Here is a 20050-nt window from a genome sequence, read left to right as displayed (position 1 = left end):
TCTGAAGCACAAGATCCTTCTAAATATCGAATTTCATTAAGAGCTGATCACCCGTTCGTAAGTTACAGATACCGCATTTTTTCTAATTTTTTCGAATTGCTCCCCCCCCTCAACTCCCCCAAAGAGAGCGGATCCGGTTCCTGTTATTTCAGTCACGTATCTTGGACTTGTGCTTATTCTTCCCAACAAGTTTCACCCTGATCTCTCCACTCTAAGCGTTTTCCAAGATTTCCGGTCCCCCTCCCCCCAATAACATTGGATCCGGTCAGAATTTCAACTAAGAGATCTAAGTTACGAGGTCCTTCTAAATATGAAATTTCATTAAGATTCGATCACTCCTTCGTAAGTTAAAAATACCACATTTTTTCTAATTTTCCAGAATTAACCCTCCCCGCAACTCCACCAAAGAGAGCGGATCCGTTCCAATTATATCAATCACGTATTTAGGACTTGTGCTTATTTTTCCCACCATGTTACATCCCGATCCCTCCACTCTAAGCGTTTTCCAAGATTTTAGGTTTCCCCCCTTCAACTCCCCCCAATATCACCAGATCCAGTCGGGGTTGAAAATAGGAGCTCTGGGACACGATATCCTTCTAAATATCAAATTTCAAAAAGATCCGATCACCCGTTCGTAAGTTAAAAATACCTCATTTTTTCTAATTTTTCCGAATTAACCGCCCCCCCTTTCCCCCCTCCAGGGTGGTCGAATTGGGGAAACAACTATTTCTAATTTGACCTGGTCCCTCATACGCCTGCCAAATTTCATCGTCCTAGCTTATCTGGGAGTGCCTAAACTAGCAAAACCGGGACCGACAGACAGACAGACCGACAGAATTTACGATTGCTATATGTCACTTGGTAAATACCAAGTGCCATAAAAGAAACATGTTGGTGACATCACATTGATATACTTTCAAGGGCACAAATTGCATAATTTTTTCCCAAGGAGTGGTCGAATCCTTTTTAGTACTTATGACGCAAGCAAAATTACAAAAGATGGCAAATGACTCCGAACAGCTTAAGAAAAAGGCACGGAACGAGAAACAGCAAAAATCACATTAAATTGCAAATGAAAACGTTACGAAATCTGCGGTTAGAAGACAAAGTAAAATTTCAATGAGATGAAGAAACGTATTAGTTTAGCGTGTGTGAGTTTGTGAATGATAAACAGGAAGGAAGAATCGGTTTGTAGTATCTATGACACGTGCAAAATTGCAAACGACGCCAAATGACTTGGACAGCTTAAGAAAAAGGCATATCTAGAAACAGCAAAAATCACATTGAATTGCAAACGAAAATGTGACTTAAAGTAGTGAATAACACGATAATTTGCAATTGCGTCATTTAGATATTTTAAAAATTATAATAGATATAGGAACGTGTAAATTTTAGAATCTGTACAGAATAAACATAATTTATATATTGCCGGGAGCATGGGCATTGGAACAGCTAAAGCAAAAGGCATTGGAAAGTGTCTGATGTAATGATGAGCGAAAATGAAGCCAACATATCTGCAGCTCGAAGAAATTGGACAATATCTATTACAGCGAATCCCAAATAAAAATAATGGACAAAGAAATCTATCGTTCGAAGAAAAGCGACAGGGATCACCACATCGAATCGTAAACGAATCAGCGGTTAGAAGAGAGTCAGCAGTAAGAATCTCAACGAGTCCCAGGAGAAAACAAATCCTATAAAATGGATTTCATCAACCTTTTTAATGTATTTCTCAATCAAAGAAGACATGCAAAGTGAATTATGAAAAAAAAATACTAAAGCTGAATCTGAACTGCCAAAAGATAAGCAAAATTTTGTCTTACGCTGACAGATTCATATCATGGGACTAAGTACAATAAAAGAACAGTAACTTTCACAGAACATAAGCTTTAAAAACGACTAATAACATTAAAATGTGTTTGTCCAATGTTGGCAATGATAGTCCATCTGCAAATAATCAAAGTTGTTTCTAATGAGGAAATAGCAAAGGTAATTTTTATCGACTTTTTTAATTATCATTTTATTTGTCTAACAATTGCAAAAATTCCACACAATTATCCATAAGCAATTTCGTCGATAATTTCGCAAGCATACTATATTTATGAGTAACTTATTTGGACAGTACTAAACTTCGGTCTCTTAGTAATCCATTTATTTTTGCAATCAAGGAGCCATTAAAGACGATGAATTTGTAGGATTTAAACAAGATATTAAATATTTTTTTGAATGTTAACTATATTGGTAGTGTAACTTTTCATAGTTTACTGTGGTTATTTTTAAACTAAGAATAAACAAAATGTTTGGACAGTTTGAAATTATTGCCGTTAGTTATTAGTCATAAATCAACAAATGATTCCATCTCAATCAATTTAAAAAGATTATTTTTTCACTGGAGCTCTAATAGCTTCTCCCTTGACCCTAGATAAATGCCACCATTTAATTAGCAAAAATTTGCAAAAAGATATTTTGATTCACATTGTTACTTCACATTGAACAAACATGTCTCAGCTAATGATCTGAGATATCTTTTATTTCTTTAGACAGCTTTATAGCTTTAGACAGGCTAGAATCTATTGCTAAGTAAAGAATTTTTGCACTGTCCAATTGGTGAATGGCTCTCTCATCTCTTGTTAAGTTTACTTCAAAAGGTTAGATTTTTGTTTTCATTTTAATTTTTTCTTTGTACTGAGGACCCCTTGGCAGAGGTTCTTTTCGACATATTTGCTCATTGTTGCTTCATATTGTTCCACTGGCTAACACTACCCTTGTTTTTCTTGACTATTTAGTTTTAATTTTTCATTTATTTTTTTCTGTTTTCTTAGATAATCAGATCCAAGGGAGATTAGGTCTCTTTTGGGGGGGAAAGAGCTCCTCCTCAAGGGAGCCATGAATGATGAACGGTACCCTCAACATATAACTGGTAGGCCAGTCGTGACCCTGTTACTGAGATTTCACCTCTCAAATCTTGAGTCTTTTGCATTATGATTTCAAAAGAATAAGAGTTCAACCAGACATCAGGAAATAATAGCTTCTTCTTAAGCCTGCACAGAATACTTAAGTCAACTTAGAGCCAAACGGCAAAAATTTCCTGAGACCTCCAGTTGAATAAATGTTTTCCACTAGTCAAGGCCAATCTTTGTTACTAAATGATTTTCTGCAATTGGCAATGACCTCTTATCAACAAAAGTAGATGGCCTGCACAAGCAATCAGACAGCCCATAGCCTCAGACCCATAATATATACATGCTTGCAAAAATTGTACTATAATGGGCAGCATGATTAAAATAGAATCTACAAAACTACAAAGCAGTAATTCTTGTTCGTTTTAAGTTTCAACTCCGTTGTTTACTTTAAACAGAAAAAATGTGTTTAAAAAAATTAACCTTTGTTCGTTAGTTCGGTTTTACAAATACACACAATAAACATTATAAAAAGATCTTTTTCCAACTTATACAAAGAAAATATAGAAGTCAGTTTGATTTTTAGCTGAAAAAATTTTGATTCACATTGTTGCTTCACACTGAACAAAGATGTCTCAGCTAATGACTTGAGATATCTTTTATTAGAGGTCATTACATATAGACACAATAGGGGATACTTATAATTCATTCACCAGGGCTTTCACTGACATTAAATATTTACAGTGATACATAAGCATCTAAAGTATGAAACACAACACAGCCCTGTGAAGACAAAGGTAGCCCTCAAAAGAATTTTGACCCAGTAACCGGACACAAAAAGAGAGACAATTTTAAGAATTAATTTTGTTATGTACAAACAAATGTTATCAGTAACAGTGCGAGATCTCTCCTGAATTCTCACAACAAGCTTATTAAACATCTTAATTATGCAGTTTCATCGCTTTCGTGATCAAATTATTACTTTGTGTTTTATTAGCCTAACTCCATTTAATATTTTTGGGAAAGTGGTTTGAAATCTGACTTTGCTTAGTCGGTTAAAATTGGTTTTAAATTTCGCTTTTTAAGTCAGTTTCGGCACGCCTTAAATTTTGCGCGCAGAAGCGACAGATAGTTTACAAAAATACGCAGATTATGTGGAAAAATGGATGAGAATAGCCAATATTTCAAGTAATTTAATGAAATTGTGAATAGAACTTGGATTGAATTGGAAGTGCTAATAAAATAACACTTAATAAAATTATACCGTTCAGAACGAAGTAAGAAGTTGGCTGTTTTATTAAATTATTTAAAAAGGAGCCAAGCTGTATTAACTGCTTTAAAGGTCTGGGAAGAAGCATTCTCAACAGCATTTAAACCATTACACCCTTTATTCAAATTACAGTGTAAATTAAGAAATATTTCAGAAACTTCAAATGTTGACTTTAACAGATTTTTAAATATTCTATGGTATTTAGAAAATGAAGGGTTTTTTGACGAGTGCCTCAGTCAGAGCCTATACTTGAATTCGTCAGGAATGAATATGGTCTATATAAACCAATCTAAGACAATATTAAAAGTTTTAAAGATAATCAGTATTTAATACAGAGTTTTTTCGTAGTTCGTGAGGGCGGATGGGAGGCTCAATTTGAAAACCCCCAAATGTTAAATATCCACATTCTTCTAAAAAAAAAAAAAATGACGAATATTCCTTCTATAAAAGCATGATTAGATCATAAAACACTGCAACTAATAGTGAAAAATATTTGAAAGATAGATAAAGCGATATTATGAATAATATCATCATTATTATATTAGCAAATGCCAAAGTCTCGATGAGAACTGTGCTTATTATTAATGCCTACTGTGATACTTTATTAAACCGTTTTAATTACCTGTTTTGTCCTATTTTGCGCTTGTAATTTACCAGAATCGATAACCTGTCTAGGTTAGAACACAACAGACAAGTAGGCAGTTGTCTACTGGAGGACAAACACTGTCATTACTTTACAAAAAAATCGGAAATACGGTTTAGTGGTTCTAAGATAATAGTTTATTTTGGAAGGATAACCCATTGTTGGTCATGACGTTAACTCACCCAGAAAAGTATAAAGGTGGGACAAAGTCCGTGCAGGTTCAATCCTTATAGGTTTTGCTTCTTCAATAGTTTCCACGTCAATATCATGTTTCTTCAATTTTTCTTTGATTTTATCATCTTCAACAATGGTAACAACTTGGACAACAACATCAGGTTTCTTCTGAGAACTCAAACGTCTATTAAGAGGATCCAACTCACCAGGAGCTATGAAATTCTAAAAACAAAAGAATATTAGCTTATAACACTATGCCGGTAGCGGATTTATGTGGATGAGGAGCTTTCACAGCTGTATTCGCCTCGTGTGGCATAGTACAACAATGAGTTGTTAGTAGTAGTATCAGCAGAGCCATTCCAAGGTTTGGTGGTACCAAGGGAATTATAGCGCTATCCTCCCGACTCACATATAAGCAAAAACAGCCAAATCAAAGTGAAACATTTGATCAAAGTGGACAATCCCCCAGCCACGACGTCACCCCAAACTGCGGCTCCCGGGGCAGCTAACACGGTTGCTCTTCCCCTAGCTCTGAGTAGTAGAATAAAGTATTTCAGTGGCAGTGTCGCAGGTTATAATTGACTGTAACGAGGCTTTGTTGTAGAAAGAATTACACAAAAATTTCTCCAATATTTGTCTGGTAGAATGCTAATTGTAAAACATTTTAAGGGGCAATTTAATCGCTTACACCTTCCAACATAAGGTACTTAACTTTATAAGCACAACAGAACACATAAGCAACAGGTTCATAACATAAATACTTGTAAAAACGTAGAACAATTAGTTTAGGAAACTACCCAAAAAAACAAAGTGTTCACACAAAGGGTGAGGTGGAAAAGTAAAGAACTATAATAATAATAAACAAAAACCTTTGCGTCATTTTCAGGAGAAGTTGTAAACTTCCACAGGAATCTATAAAAGATTAAGATCGTTTAAAAAAATGAACATGCAAAGATAGATTTGAAAACTTGAAGGCCTGTCATCTCTGTAAGCCTAACTATCAATAAAGAGTCTACTTTTTGCCAACGTTTTATAGCATATGCTGAGATTATCGTAAAAAGGCAGAATCTTCAAAACTTGATGTGTGAGTAGAATTGCCCTTATCCTCCTTGGGTAAGATCTAAAAATATTTGCAGACTTTTTGTGAGAGTAATCAGTTCAGCTCAAACAAATATTACTCACAAATAAGCGTGGTTACTCTTGTATCCTTTGTTTTTTACTCTCATCTGTGGATATGTGCTGTCCTCAGACAAGATTAGAGACTAGTTCATAAAAAGATCTTTTGTAGAACCAGGCACCAATCTATTGTCTATATAAAAAAATTCTAATATTAGTTTTAGCATGACTCAATTCAAAATTTCTGTCACATTGCTTCATATAAATGCAAACCTTCAGACTTCATCCGGTATGCGAATAAAGGATAGCAATAGCGCTATAACGCGGAATAGGACTATGCGAATAGCGAATAGGCAAATAATTTATTAAAAATAAAAATATGGAAATGAGTAGAACCCTGGATCCATGTACAGCTTTTGCAGAGTACTTGGTGGTTCAAGCTCTAGCCGTTGGCTCCTAGAAGCATGCTGTTCAGCAATACTATTTGGCGATTGAATACAACAATCTCAAATGCAATAATTTCAACATCCTGCACCTTGACGAAAAGAGCAAATCTGTCAAATAATCAGCAACGATAATACTTGTAAATCTAAAATAAATGACAAGCAAAATGGCATGAAAGAATGTATCCTTGCAGCGAGACATCGTAGTTTAGATCCTGAAAGTAGAACATTTGAATCACAGTCAGGCGCTTAAGGCCGAATGAGGAAAGAGTTTAATTTTTTATTATTATTACAGTGCAGAAAGCTTCCATTTGTTCTCTTATTTTGCATGTCTTAGAAACTTTACAAGTAATTAAACAAGGGAAATAAAGGAAATGGAAAATGAAAAAAAAAATTAGTTACGTTATATTTAGCCTGGTTGTCACCCAAAAAACAATAGCTGAAGCACTGGATTATCCTTAATACCACTGCCTCATACAACTAGTAACAACATCAAGCCTTTGAAGTGAAGAAAAAAAAATCAAGGCAGACTGGGCTCAATTCTGAACAAGGATGCACATATGTCCTGTTGTTTTTGTTTTTTCGTTGTTTTTTTGGGGGGGAGGGGGGTTGGAGGATGAATTAAGCACATTTTTAGGAGAGATTGGAAAAGGATCTTTTAAGACCGATATCCGTGGATCCCTCCTAACGGATAGGTATGCTTATGCAACATGGTACAAAACTACACCAATAGAAACCAGAGTTAAAAACATACATACAAGAAGTCACTTCTTTAACAACTTTTCTATCCCAGAACGGTGTAAACTTAACCATTCCTATTGTATTTATTATGAACTTAAAAGTTACGTTTTAGACAGGTAAATATAAAAAAAAAGTAGCGCAGGTTGCCTAAACGACTTACTTCTTTCAAAAGTTGTCCAACAATGTACAAAGACTGCGCCCACATGAAGGGTGACCGCCCTACGGGAACTCTAGTTTGTGATCCTGGATTTTCATACTCAGCTAGCACACTTTCTACAGGAACTGCATACATCTCAGGAACAACTTTTATTCCATCACTAGTTTTAATCAATAGCTGAAACAGAGAAAAGAAATCAACAAATTCCGCTTTGAGCGTTTCAAAAATATCAAACATTTCAAAAACAAAAGTACATTACAAATTTTGAATGCAAAACTCAATCAATATGAAGAATAATTCTTATACGATCTTTTCAGCGCAATATATGTTTTTGCTTGTTTACTTGTTTTGTTCATATTTAAAACTGTTGCCCTTTTCTTCAGTTGAGACATTTACATTGATATTTGCAAACTACTTGTCGTAATTCAGATGCTTAGAAGTCAGATAATTCTTATTGTATCAAAAATTCCTACTTGACTTGATCAGCTAAAACGATTAAAATACTGAAGCAGAGTTGCAACGATTTTCCTTTTATGATTAGAATCTATAAAACTGCTCAAATACTACATAAAGAAGTTTTTTGGCACTTTCGTATATATATATATATATATATATATATATATATATATATATATATATATATATATATATATATATATATATATATATATATATATATATATATATATATATCATGAAAAGAGAAATCACCAATGCAACAGCACAAACACAAAAAAAAGAGAGACAGAAGGAGAAAAGGAAGACTGTTTTCCTAAATTAGTGATTAATATAGACCAGCACTTGAATGAGGCCTCAACCCTACTCATCAATACAATCACATAGGTCAAACAGCATAGCCACACACAATCAACCATAAAGAATAATCCATGGACAGGCAGTCATGTCGTCAATAAGTATAAGTCGTCATTTACCAAACAATAGAAAAAATAATATAGACAAATAATTCAGAGGCAACACCCAACATAAGGGCTCATCAGGAGAATACACTGGCCTATATAGGGTTTCGCCACTCTAAATTCTCTACCCAGCACAGTGTTGTGGCTACCACAGAATATCCATGGCATCCCCGCGTCAGGTATCACCCCCAAAATACATGCCTATGAAAGAAAAAAAAACAGCAAATGTAAAACAACCAAGTAAAACTAAAACAAGCTTATCCTGTTAATATATCCCTCCCTTTAGCAACAATAGGTAAACTAAATATTATAAATTTTACCAAATCACAAATATTAACACAATGCAAAGAACCTGAATGAACTAAACAATTATAGAATTCATCTTTACCACGTGGCTAATTTTTAAGAAAATCCGCTCAATTAGAAACATAATTCAAAATAAATGGCGCTGCGACAACATTTCTCGAACCTCCGAAATTAGTTGAAAATTTCTTTAAGTATTTCTAGATAATTCTTTTGATATTTATTTAAAAGTTCGTTATAATGAAAACTAAATTTTTTAAATTGCCAAGCTAATTTATTTGCAGAAAAACCTCTTGATATCAATTTTTGGCTTAAGATTTTACATCTATTTTTAAAATCAATATTATTACTACAAATCCTTGCATAACGAAGTAACTGTGAGAAAAACGCTGAATATGTGATATTTGAGTGTATATTACTTTCAGGGAATGGGAAACTAATCACTTCAAAATCAAAATCATCCGTTTTATTATACATTTTAAAACTTAATTTATTATTATCACAAATATTAATATTTAAATCTAAGAAATGATCTTCATGACCAGCGCCATGACTAGGCTCAAGAATAAGCTCTGATAGATATATATTTTTAGATATATAAATGAAATCCTTACAATTTAAGACCAAAATATCATCCAAATATCTTTTATTATTTGACAAAGCATGTTTTAAATTAATTGGATTATTCTTATCCATCATATATTTATATAATAGTTGACTTAAAAACAAGTCAGCTATAAATGGGCTGGCATTCCCCCCCATGGGAATTCCCACAATTTGCTTGTACAAATCACCCCCAAATCTTATATAAGTATTGTATAAAACAAATTCTAATAACTCAAAAATCATATCCAAGCTGTAACATCTCAAGTTAACTGTAGTATTAAAGCAATTTGTCCATATAGCTTTTTTATTATAAATGTCTATTTTTAAGAACCTTTTACTAGATAAGAGGAATGATTTCTTGATAACAGTTTTTAAATTATCAAACACTACATTAAGTGATAAGTTAGTATACATTGTCGCAAAATCGAAAGACTCAATTCTTTTAGCTGAAACCATTGTTAAAGAATCTATCACCTGCAGTGAATTATTAACACTCCAATATGGATTCAAATTCGAAAATTTTTTAATACCAGAACAATAGGTTTTAAGTTTATTTACAATTTCCTTTAAAATTAAAGAGAGGCCAGTAGCAGCAATGCGGGTTGGATATTTAGCTGCTCCAGCAATAAACCGTGGTTTAGGGGGATTCTTATAAAATTTTACAGTCCAATATAGGAAAGGGAACTTTTTATCATTGTCATTTATTTTAATATTAAAATTTTTAAAAAGTATTTCTTCAGTCTTTTCAATTAAATTCTCATCCTCTATATTTACCTTTTCGTAAACATTAGTTGTGCATAACTCCCTTTTTAAGATATCACAATACAGCTTCTGACAAATTATGGCAAAATTATTATTAGCTTTATCCACTGGTACAATTACAAATTCATTCTTTAGATTAGCAATTGCTTGTTTAATCTTCGCATTATAAAATAATGATTTAGTGTTACTATTTTTTGAGTTAGAATATATTTTACTTCTTATTCTACTAATAATTAAATTCTTCCAACTTTGAAAACTCTCTTTATTTTTATTCTCTTTCTTACACCACTTATCAATAAATAAATCAAAATCATTTTCTAAGCCATCAAGAACACTCGGGTTTCAGATGATGAGAAAGACGGAAATTAGCCCCTTTATTCATTATAATTTGAAGATCATCTTGCTTTATTATTGACAAGTCCCCTGTTATAACATGTTATGCAAACGCTCTTTTTACAAACAAACAAACATGCATACACACAACTCGTTTTTATATAGATAGATAGATAGATAGATACAATACAAATTAACTACGTAAAACTTGTGAATATACAACAGTATTCGCTGTCCCATTGTCTGTGCGTCTAAATAGATTGTCAGGTTTACCGACCCTCAAAGATGCAACATACAATTGTACATTGGTAAAGCAATCTGTATTAAGATCTATACCGCATTTTTCTAGTGATTGTCCTTGAGCTTTGTTGATGGTGGTTGCAAATGCTAATCGAATTGGGAATTGCAATCTTTTAAATTGAAAAAGCAGATCCGTTGGAATCATGGGAATGCGAGGAATAAGAACAGCCTCACCCTCATAAGGCCCTGTCAAGATTGTGGCATCTATTAGGTTTTCCATTGTTTTTTTTTTACGGCAAGTCGCGTGCCATTGCAAAGCTTTGGTGGGTTGATATTTCTTAAAAGTATTATTGGTACGCCTATTTTTAGTTGTAGCAGGTGTGGTGGACACCCTGAAGGATCTATGGAATTTAAAAATTCAGATGGATAATTAACCGCTTCATTTGGTTCCGAAATACAAATTAACTGCGTAAAACTTGCGAATATACAACATTCTTCGCTGTCCAATTCTCGCTGCATATAAATAGATTGTCAGGTTTACCGACCCTCGAACATGCAACGTACAATTGTCCATGGGAAAAACAATCAGTATTAAGATCAATACCACATTTTTCTAATGATTGACCTTGAGCTTTGTTAATGGTGATTGCAAATGCTAATCGAATTGGGAATTGCAATCTTTTAAATTGAAAAGGCAGATCTGTTGGAATCATGGGAATGCGAGGAATAAGAACAGCCTCACCCTCAAAAGGCCCTGTCAGGATTGTGGCCTCTATTAGGTTTTCCATTGTTTTTTTTACGGCAAGTCGAGTGCCATTGCAAAGCTTTGGTGGGTTTATGTTACGTAACAATATTATTGGTACGCCTATTTTTAGTTGTAGCACGTGTGGTGGAAACCCTGAAAGATCTATGGAATTTAAAAATTCAGATGGATAATTAACCGCTTCATTTGGTTCCAAAACTGTGTCGACTGACTTGTAAAGGACTGCCTGGTCTTGAATCTTGGTCAAAACAATATTGTTGATTTCGTGGACGTCTATATTTTTGGGTGCGAAAATCGCTCTTTCACTTAGCCATTTATTATTTTTATAATTTTTTAGAATATTCGGAAATACTTTTTCAATCAATTCATTTTTGGACGTCACTAAATTACAGAAATCAGCAGGTAGTTGTATACGTCCTGAAATTGAGTCTACTGGGAGCTTTCCGTTTCCTATTGCCAGCAATTGATCTGAAAATGTTTGACCAGAGTCATCGTTTTGCAATCGGACACGCATATTTGTAGTTAATTTTAATGTTTTTACGTGTGCCCATAAATTAGAATTTTTCAGGCAAGCATTCATTTCGTCTGCAGGAGTTGATCTAGGTATTATAGGTAATGTTTGCCTGAAATCTCCCGCAAGCAATATTAAGGTGCTGCCAAAGGGTTTCGACTTCCCTCGCAAATCTTTCAAGCATTGATCCAGAGCCTCGAGCGATTTTTTGTGTGCCATTGTGCACTCATCCCAAATAATAAGTTTGCATTGCTGCAATACTTTACCCATCCCAGATGATTTGGAAATATTGCACGTGGGAGTTTCTGTAGAATGCAAGTTCAGAGGCAATTTCAAAGCGGAATGAGCAGTTCTTCCACCAGGCAGCAATGTTGCGGCTATTCCGGACGACGCAATTGCCAACGCTATATCATTTTTAGATCGAATTGATGCCAGAATCAGTTTTATCACAAACGTTTTACCAGTACCTCCTGGCGCATCCAAAAAGAAAATTTCTCCAACGTTGTTATCGACACAATGCATTATCGTATCATAAATGTCTTTTTGTTCCGACGTTAACTTGGAAATGTTATTTTGTACATACGACAATAGATCACTCGTACTGTAACTTTGTTCACGATCCAATTCTACACATGTCGAAACAGCAGCGATACGGTTAGGTGAAGGCATTCCCAAACCCTGAAGAGGTTTGTTTGCCATACTTATGCAAAAATCTTCTATAACAACTAAAGTGTAGTTATAAATTTCTGGTGTAAAATCAAAAGTCATGTCTGACGTCTCTAACTGTTTTCGATGAAGTATATCTTCGGACATTTTTGACTTATATTTTTCCCATAAATCTGTAGGAGCTGATGGAGAGCAAGTTGTTAAAATGATGCCAAAACAATGCACGAATTTGACTTGGGGTTGACGTTTCGCACGCGTCATTGATGCAGTTATCCCAGTGTTGGTCATTCTCCAATAAATTCAGAGCTTGGCATGCACTACGGTAAGTGTCATGTATAGTACCATTTACAGTCCTCAAATACTCAAAGGATGTCGGACCGGGTACATTCACCAAAAGCAGGCGTAGAAAGAAGCATTCATGTTGATTGGGGTGAACGGTGTAGAGTCTTCCTATCGTGGTATCTTTGAAGATGGTAGGTTGGCCGTCGACTGACTTACCCTGTTTTCGACGTTCAAATACTTTATTTTTAGTATTCCACGTGTAATACGAAGGCACTTCAGTATACAGCAGTTTTTTCGCAAAAGAATCATTTTTGCAAAGCGAAAAAAAAGCTGTTAATGTTGTATCCGGTGGATTCAGGACTCTTTGTTGCACGTTGGTTTCCGTGAAATAAACACGTTGACCATTCTGTAAATGTGCTGCTGCTTCTGCGTTGCTCTAGTAGTTCCTCGGCACGCCTTCTTTTTTCACTTTCTCTTTTAGCAGCAAGTCTGCTTCTGCGTTGCTCTGGTAGTTCCTCGGCATGCTTTCTGTTCTTTCTTTCTCTATCAGCCTCAAGCCTGTTTCCCTGCTGGTCTTTTGATTCCTCGGCACGCCTTCTTTTTTCACTTTCTCTTTTAGCAGCAAGTCTGCTTCTGCGTTGCTCTAGTAGTTCCTCGGCACGCCTTCTTTTTTCACTTTCTCTTTTAGCAGCAAGTCTGCTTTCGCGTTGCTCTGGTAGTTCCTCGGCACGCTTTCTTTTCTGACTTTCTCTATCAGCAGCAAGTTTTTTGGCATAGACTCTTTGAGCATCTTCATCAGTCATTATAAACTTAAGCATTAATAGAATTCTACGCGAACATACGTCTTATATAACTTGAATGACGTCACGCCTTCAAAGCAAAAATGATGGCAACTAATTTCATGACGTCAGCCGAAACATGACGGCGAACATATGTCTTATATAACTTGAATGACGTCACCTTCAAAGCAAAAATGATGGCAACTAATTTCATGACGTCAGCCGAAACATGACGTCACCTGATCCATCCACAGATCCACACACAGACAACTTATTTTTATATATATAGATATATATATTATCTATGATCCTTTTCTTCACTCGTTTGCTAATTATGTTATCTATTGTTATCCGTAATTTGTATTTTTCTGTTTTCCTTATGAGATCTGTCTGGTTTTATGCTGTTTTGATGGCCTTTTCAATAAAAGAAATAAATACTTAGAGAACACTAAATTGTGTTTTCTAAAAAAAAATCGTATATTCTATTTAAAATTGTGTTTCTATAGCTTTATTTTTTTATATAGGTAAAGTAAATTTACCCTCTTTTGAACCATAAGTTATTTGCTGCAAGTTAGAAAGTTGATTATATCAGCAGGATACGGTGGCTTGGCACTGCTGTTACAACTTTAAATAAACATAACTCGCATATTCCAGCTTACCCAATTAGAAAATATTTTTCAAAAACTGTAAGAAGGTAAATTATACAGGAGAAATGTTTTAAAAGTTGCTAACTGCAAGTTAAAAAGTTCAAAATACCAGCTGGATAAGATAGCTTGATACAAATGTTTCGACTCCAAATCGACTTCCATAGTTCACATTAATTCAACTTATCCAATGAGACCGAGTCTTTAGACAAATTTAATAAAGAAACTTATAGATGAGAAATAGATCCTTACTGCATTTTAGTAATTTTCATATGATACAGTTATCAAAGTTTTAAAACTATATTTGGACACTCAGTCTTTGACACGTGCTGTTATTTTTAATTTAAGTAGTTAATTTTAATTCTTAATGTACTTTTATCTTTAAGCTTGCATTAGACGGCTAGGAATCCCATCACACTGCTCACTGAACTGCTATAAAATAGTATATTTCCTTATCCGGTTGTCTGCACCTGAATACAACTGAAAACAACCTTCAGTTTTTTATGCATTCCGTTCTAATACAAAACTGTACATTGTTTAATTTTGTTTTACCCTTATCATTAAGTTTACATTGTGCTACTAATTATTCCCTTAGATTGCTGAATAAACTGCAGCTGAAAAAACTGAAAGCACATTCAGTTGTATGATGCATGCGGTTATTTTTAATTTTAATTTTGATCCTTGTTTTACTTTTACCGTTAAGTTCATAGACTGCACCTGAAGATAATTGAAAACAACATTCAGTTGTTTAATGTATGCCGTTGATTCTAATTTCAATTACTTATTTTTAATTCTTATTTTATTTTTGCCCTCAAGTTTACATTATACTATAAAGGATTGGATTAGACTACTGAATAAACAGCCAAAGAATAGTACAATTTCCTTTTTTATAATTTTACTTACCTCTTCAATGGCTTCACTATATTCATTTACAGCTTCCTTGTTCCCTTCAAAAACATAGTCAATAAGGAGATAACAATAGAAAAGAGGCCATTCACACTCAATTTTGTCAAAAGCCCGTAATTCCCATGGCTCATAATGAAGGCGAGTTGGATCCTAGAAAACAAAAATGTCTTTATAATACCTGTCACAAACCAAGACAAGCACCACAGGCGTCTCGAAAGTTCCGTGTCACTTCTGCCATTAGACTAAATGATTAATTTCTTATCATATTTACAATAGTTCCACACCTGAAAGTTTCATTTTTCTTACGCCAACAAAATATGGTGTTCATTTTGTGTTTTCTCTTCATCAAATAAATAATAAAACATGCAAAGACATCCATCAATAGGTTTGGAGGCACATCGATGAGTTTGCCATAGCTTGAAAAAGTAATCCCTATGACAGTAGTTACACACTTGCACAAAGGTCAAATTAAGGATCTGAATTTTCATTATCCGATGGATCATGTCTCAAAATTTACAGCAAACAATAATGGTTTGAGAATCCGATTTGGTTTGTGACAGAAATAACCCCATAATTCTGGATGTAAAAGAAAATTATATAACAGAAATGAAGTTTCAAATATACCGTATTAACATACATTTTTTCGCGATTGCTGTCTGACAACAAAGTTCAAAGATTCATTTTGTTACAAGAGCGATTACAGCATTGGGCAAGTGGTAGCGATGATTCAATGTTTATTTACATTTCACAGAGTCGGGTAATTATTTTTAGCTCTTTTGGCCCCATTGTCTTGAGCAAAACTCCTTATTTTTACACACACTTCTTGCTATCTTGCTACTTTGACAATGGAAATCGACCAGGATTTTGAAGAGCAACAAATTGTGAGAGAATCCCATGTGAAAGTGATGAAAACAAACTCGGAAATTCTCTTAGCAGGTGCATGTTGAATCTTCGTAGATAATTTCAGTCGCCACGGAACCAGGATTGCCAGATCGCGTGAATTGCGTCTTTACATGCTATGATGAAATCAGGTCTGTCCTTTTCACTCTTTTAAGAGTATCCATCGCCTGTGTGCCTTTTCTTTTGTTTGGATAGCCTTTTTACAGTGAACATCAAATTAAGGTTTGTCCTTGTTAGTCACCTGAATTTGCTTTGATGGAATAGAGCTTCATAGAGTCGGCTACAGTCTATTTGTAATTTTCTAAAGCTTTCTCACAGTCTTCAAGAGGGAAGACTGTTGTCGTTTATATTCACTCCTGATTCATTTGGGGAGGAATGCGAAGATTTACACGCGCAATGACGGTAATATGGTCACTCGTGAAGCGAGGAGTGTCTACCTCAAAGGCATCAAGAGAATCCGAAGAGAAGAAATGAAGACGAGACGATCTGTTTTGGACACAGTGGGTGTCGAATTCAACAAGTCGTTTAAGCCCATACGAAAGAGAGTGATCATACAGGTCTAACCCCTCCTTATAGGTATTTTTGCTACGAAATCATACACTATGATGGACGTTGAATCCCCGTAGAACGATGGCATACTTAGAAAATTTGGCCAGAATGTGATCGAGGAAGATTTCAAGGTAGCTAGTAATCTGGCAGGTTGGACGGTTATGTGTGATCCCAATGATCACGGACTTGTTTTGAAAAAGTCATCCAAGTCCCCAGAGCCTCTTCACCTGCTGAGTTTGGGAGGTTTAGATATTGAGTATGGTATATGGCTCTGTATGCAAACGGAGACACCTCCTCCTTACTTCGTGCTGTCAGTGCGTATACGGGCTCGCCTGAGGACCGTATACTTATGTATGGGATCCTCGTTGCTCTATATTTGACTAGAATTAATCTGAACAATACAAGCAATAGATGGTTTAACGAAATTCGACAATGATAGGAACTGATTAAATTTAGTTCTGAGACTCATTGTAGTGGGTTACCGTAAACATGTCCGTTTGGAAATACTGTGGCCGTGCCAAAGGTCGTCTACGGGAGGTCAGTTTGATCCAAGGCTTATTTTGATAAATTGCAACCAGGTAAAAGACGCCTACTCCTTAGATGAGGAACGAAGCCTAAGCACCTTAAGGCCATTCTAAGCATTGGAAGTGGTGCTCCGGCATAGGATGTATCTATGCCCCGTTTGGAGAGGAGTATGTGTGACGACACTTCCCACCATTCAACTTGTGGACTAAGATTGTTAAATGGAGGGGCACCATGAACAGGTGGTCAAGATTGATAGGAGAATTCAGATGTCTTTCAAAATATAATTACTGGAGAAGAAAACAGGATTTACGATTACGATCCTGAAATTAAGAGGCTGAGCTTGTAATGAAAAAAAACAAAAAAAAAAAAAAAAAAAAACAGATGAGCCACAGACGAGAGAAGCCAGAAGTCCGATGTAAAGCATTAAGGCCATGGTGGTGTATTTTTCCATTCCAAGGTGGAGTTTTACTCGGGTGGAAGTGTGCTCCAAGAATAGGTTTCCCAGTGTCAGACGGCTAATACTGCTAACTACTTGGAAGAAATGGAAACGCCTGCATAAAAAAAAATTGTAGAAAAACAAGAGCTAAGAGCTCATATGGCACTTGTGACGAGGCGAGAAGAGCTAAGAGCCAAGAGATCGTATGGTATGAGCTCTAACAAAATTCTATGAATCAATAGATTGATTTAAAAAGGAAAATAAGAGGCTTAATGCCGGTCCGGATTTAAAATAAGAGCTCTGAGTCACGATGTCCTTCTAAATATCAAAATTCATTAAGATCCGATCACCCACTCGTAAGTTATAAATACCTAATTTTTTCTAATTTTTCCTCTCCCTTTTGCCCCCCAGATGATCGAATCTGGGAAAACGACTTTATCAAGTCAAATTGTGCAGCTCCCTGACACGCCTACCAATTTTAATCGTCCTAGCACGTCCAGAAGCACCAAACTCGCTAAATCACTGAACCCCTCCCCCCAACTCCCCAAAAGAGAGCGAATCCAGCACGATTCTGTCAATCACGTATCAAGGACATTTGTTTATTCTATCCACCAAGCTTCATCCCGATTCCTCCACTTCAAGTGTTTTTCCAAGATTTCCCCCTCCAACTCCCCCCAATGTCAAAAGATCTGGTCGGGATTTGAAATAAGAGCTCTGAGACATGAATTCCTTCTAAAAATTAAATTTCATTAAGATCCGATCATCTATTCGTAAGATAAAAATACCCCAATTTTCACGTTTTCCAAGAATTCCGGTTTCCCCCTCAACTCCCCCCCAATGTCACAGGATCTGGTCGGAATTTAAAATTAGAGCTTTAAAGCACAAGATCCTTCTATATATCAAATTTCATTAAGATCTGGTCACCCTTTCGCAAGTTACAAATACCTCAATTTTCAAAATTACCCCCCCCCCCCGCCCAATTCCACCAAAGAGAGCAGATCCGGTCCGGTTATGTCAGTCACGTATCTTAGACAGGTTTCTATTCTTCCCATCCAGTTTCATCCTGATCTCACCGCTTTAAGCATTTTCTAAGATTTCCGGTCCCCCCAACTGCCCCCCCCCCCAATTACGCTTGATCCGATTGAGATTTAAAATAAGAGATCTGAGTTGCGAGGTCCTTCTAAATATGAAGTTTCATGAAGATCCGATCACTCCTTCGTAAGTTAAAAATACGTCATTTTTTTATTTTTCAGAATTAACCCCCCCCCCCCCCAATAGAGCGGATCCGTTCCAATTATGTAAATCACGTATGTAAGACTTCTGCTTATTTTTCCCACCAAGTTTCATCGCGATAGAATTCGGAAGTCCTCGGGATCAGATCTATGGTAGATGGCGTGGGATGCCTGGTCACATAAATTACCAAGTTTCATCCCGATCCCTCCAATCTAAGCGTTTTCCATGATTTTAGGTCACCCCAAATTCCCCCCAATGCCCCCAGATCCGGTTGGGATTTAAAATAAGAGCTTTGAGACACGATATCGTTCTAAATATCAAATTTCATTTCCGGAGATCCGATCATCCGTTCGTAAGTTAAAAATACCTCATTTTTTGTAATTTTTTAGAATCACCCACCCCCTCCCAACTACCCCAAAGAGAGCGGATCCGTTCTGGTTATGTCAATCATGTAACTAGGACTTGTGCTTATTTTTCCCACAAAGTTTCAGCCCAATCTGAAAAACTCTAAGTGTTTTCCAAGATTTTAGGTTCCCCCTCCAAACTCTCCCAATGTCACCAGATCCGGTCGGGATTTAAAATTCCAGCTCTGAGACACGATATCCTTCCAAACATCAAATTTCATTAAGATCTGATCAACCGTTCGTAAGTTAAAAATACTTCATTTTTCTATTTTTTCTGAATTAACGGGCCCCCCCACTCCCCCGCCCCCGATGGTCAAATCGGGAAAATAACTATTTCTAATTTAATCTGGTCCAGTTCCTGATACGTCTGCCAAATTTCATCGTCCTAGCTTACCTGGAAGTGCCTAAAGTAGCAAAACCAGGACCGACAGACAGAATTTGCGATTGCTATATGTCACTTGGTTAATACCAAGTGCCATAAAAACACTATGCTACAATGAGATTAACCGAACAGACGGACCAAAGGATGATGAGGCGATAAACGATAAAAAGCTAATTCCGACAGGAGGGCCAACTTTGCACTTCTATCAGGGACATCAAACTTACGAATTATCTTACCATTGCTATACCAAGGGGGGAGATAAAGTAAAAATTTACAATATCTGAAATAAAAAGTCCGAATCTGATTAACATCATTTTTCTTTAGAAGGGGATAAAGGACAGATTGATCACAGAATGTAGCATATAGCCTACTCAGTGCACGTCTATTATACTTCCCTCGATTAGCAACTATCTTAGAATAGCCCATTTGGATAGCTGGGCCGTATTCACATCAGCCAGCCAGCGT

At 35.7% G+C, this 20050-nt stretch overlaps 1 protein-coding gene across 1 annotated transcript in view; it reads right to left on the bottom strand.

Moving 5' to 3' along the window:
- Nucleotides 1-20050, bottom strand: part of LOC136032158 (probable phosphorylase b kinase regulatory subunit alpha) — a gene marked incomplete in the record, with an annotated part of 128621 nt that overhangs the window by 77104 nt on the left and 31467 nt on the right. The window contains 3 exon segments of the mRNA XM_065712341.1: nucleotides 4996-5209; nucleotides 7448-7621; nucleotides 15154-15306. Coding sequence (XP_065568413.1) covers nucleotides 4996-5209; nucleotides 7448-7621; nucleotides 15154-15306 — 541 coding nt within the window.

The sequence above is a fragment of the Artemia franciscana genome, chromosome 10, assembly GCF_032884065.1.
Source record: "Artemia franciscana chromosome 10, ASM3288406v1, whole genome shotgun sequence".
Classification (NCBI taxonomy): domain Eukaryota; kingdom Metazoa; phylum Arthropoda; class Branchiopoda; order Anostraca; family Artemiidae; genus Artemia; species Artemia franciscana.
This window is presented reverse-complemented; position numbering and strand designations above follow the sequence as displayed.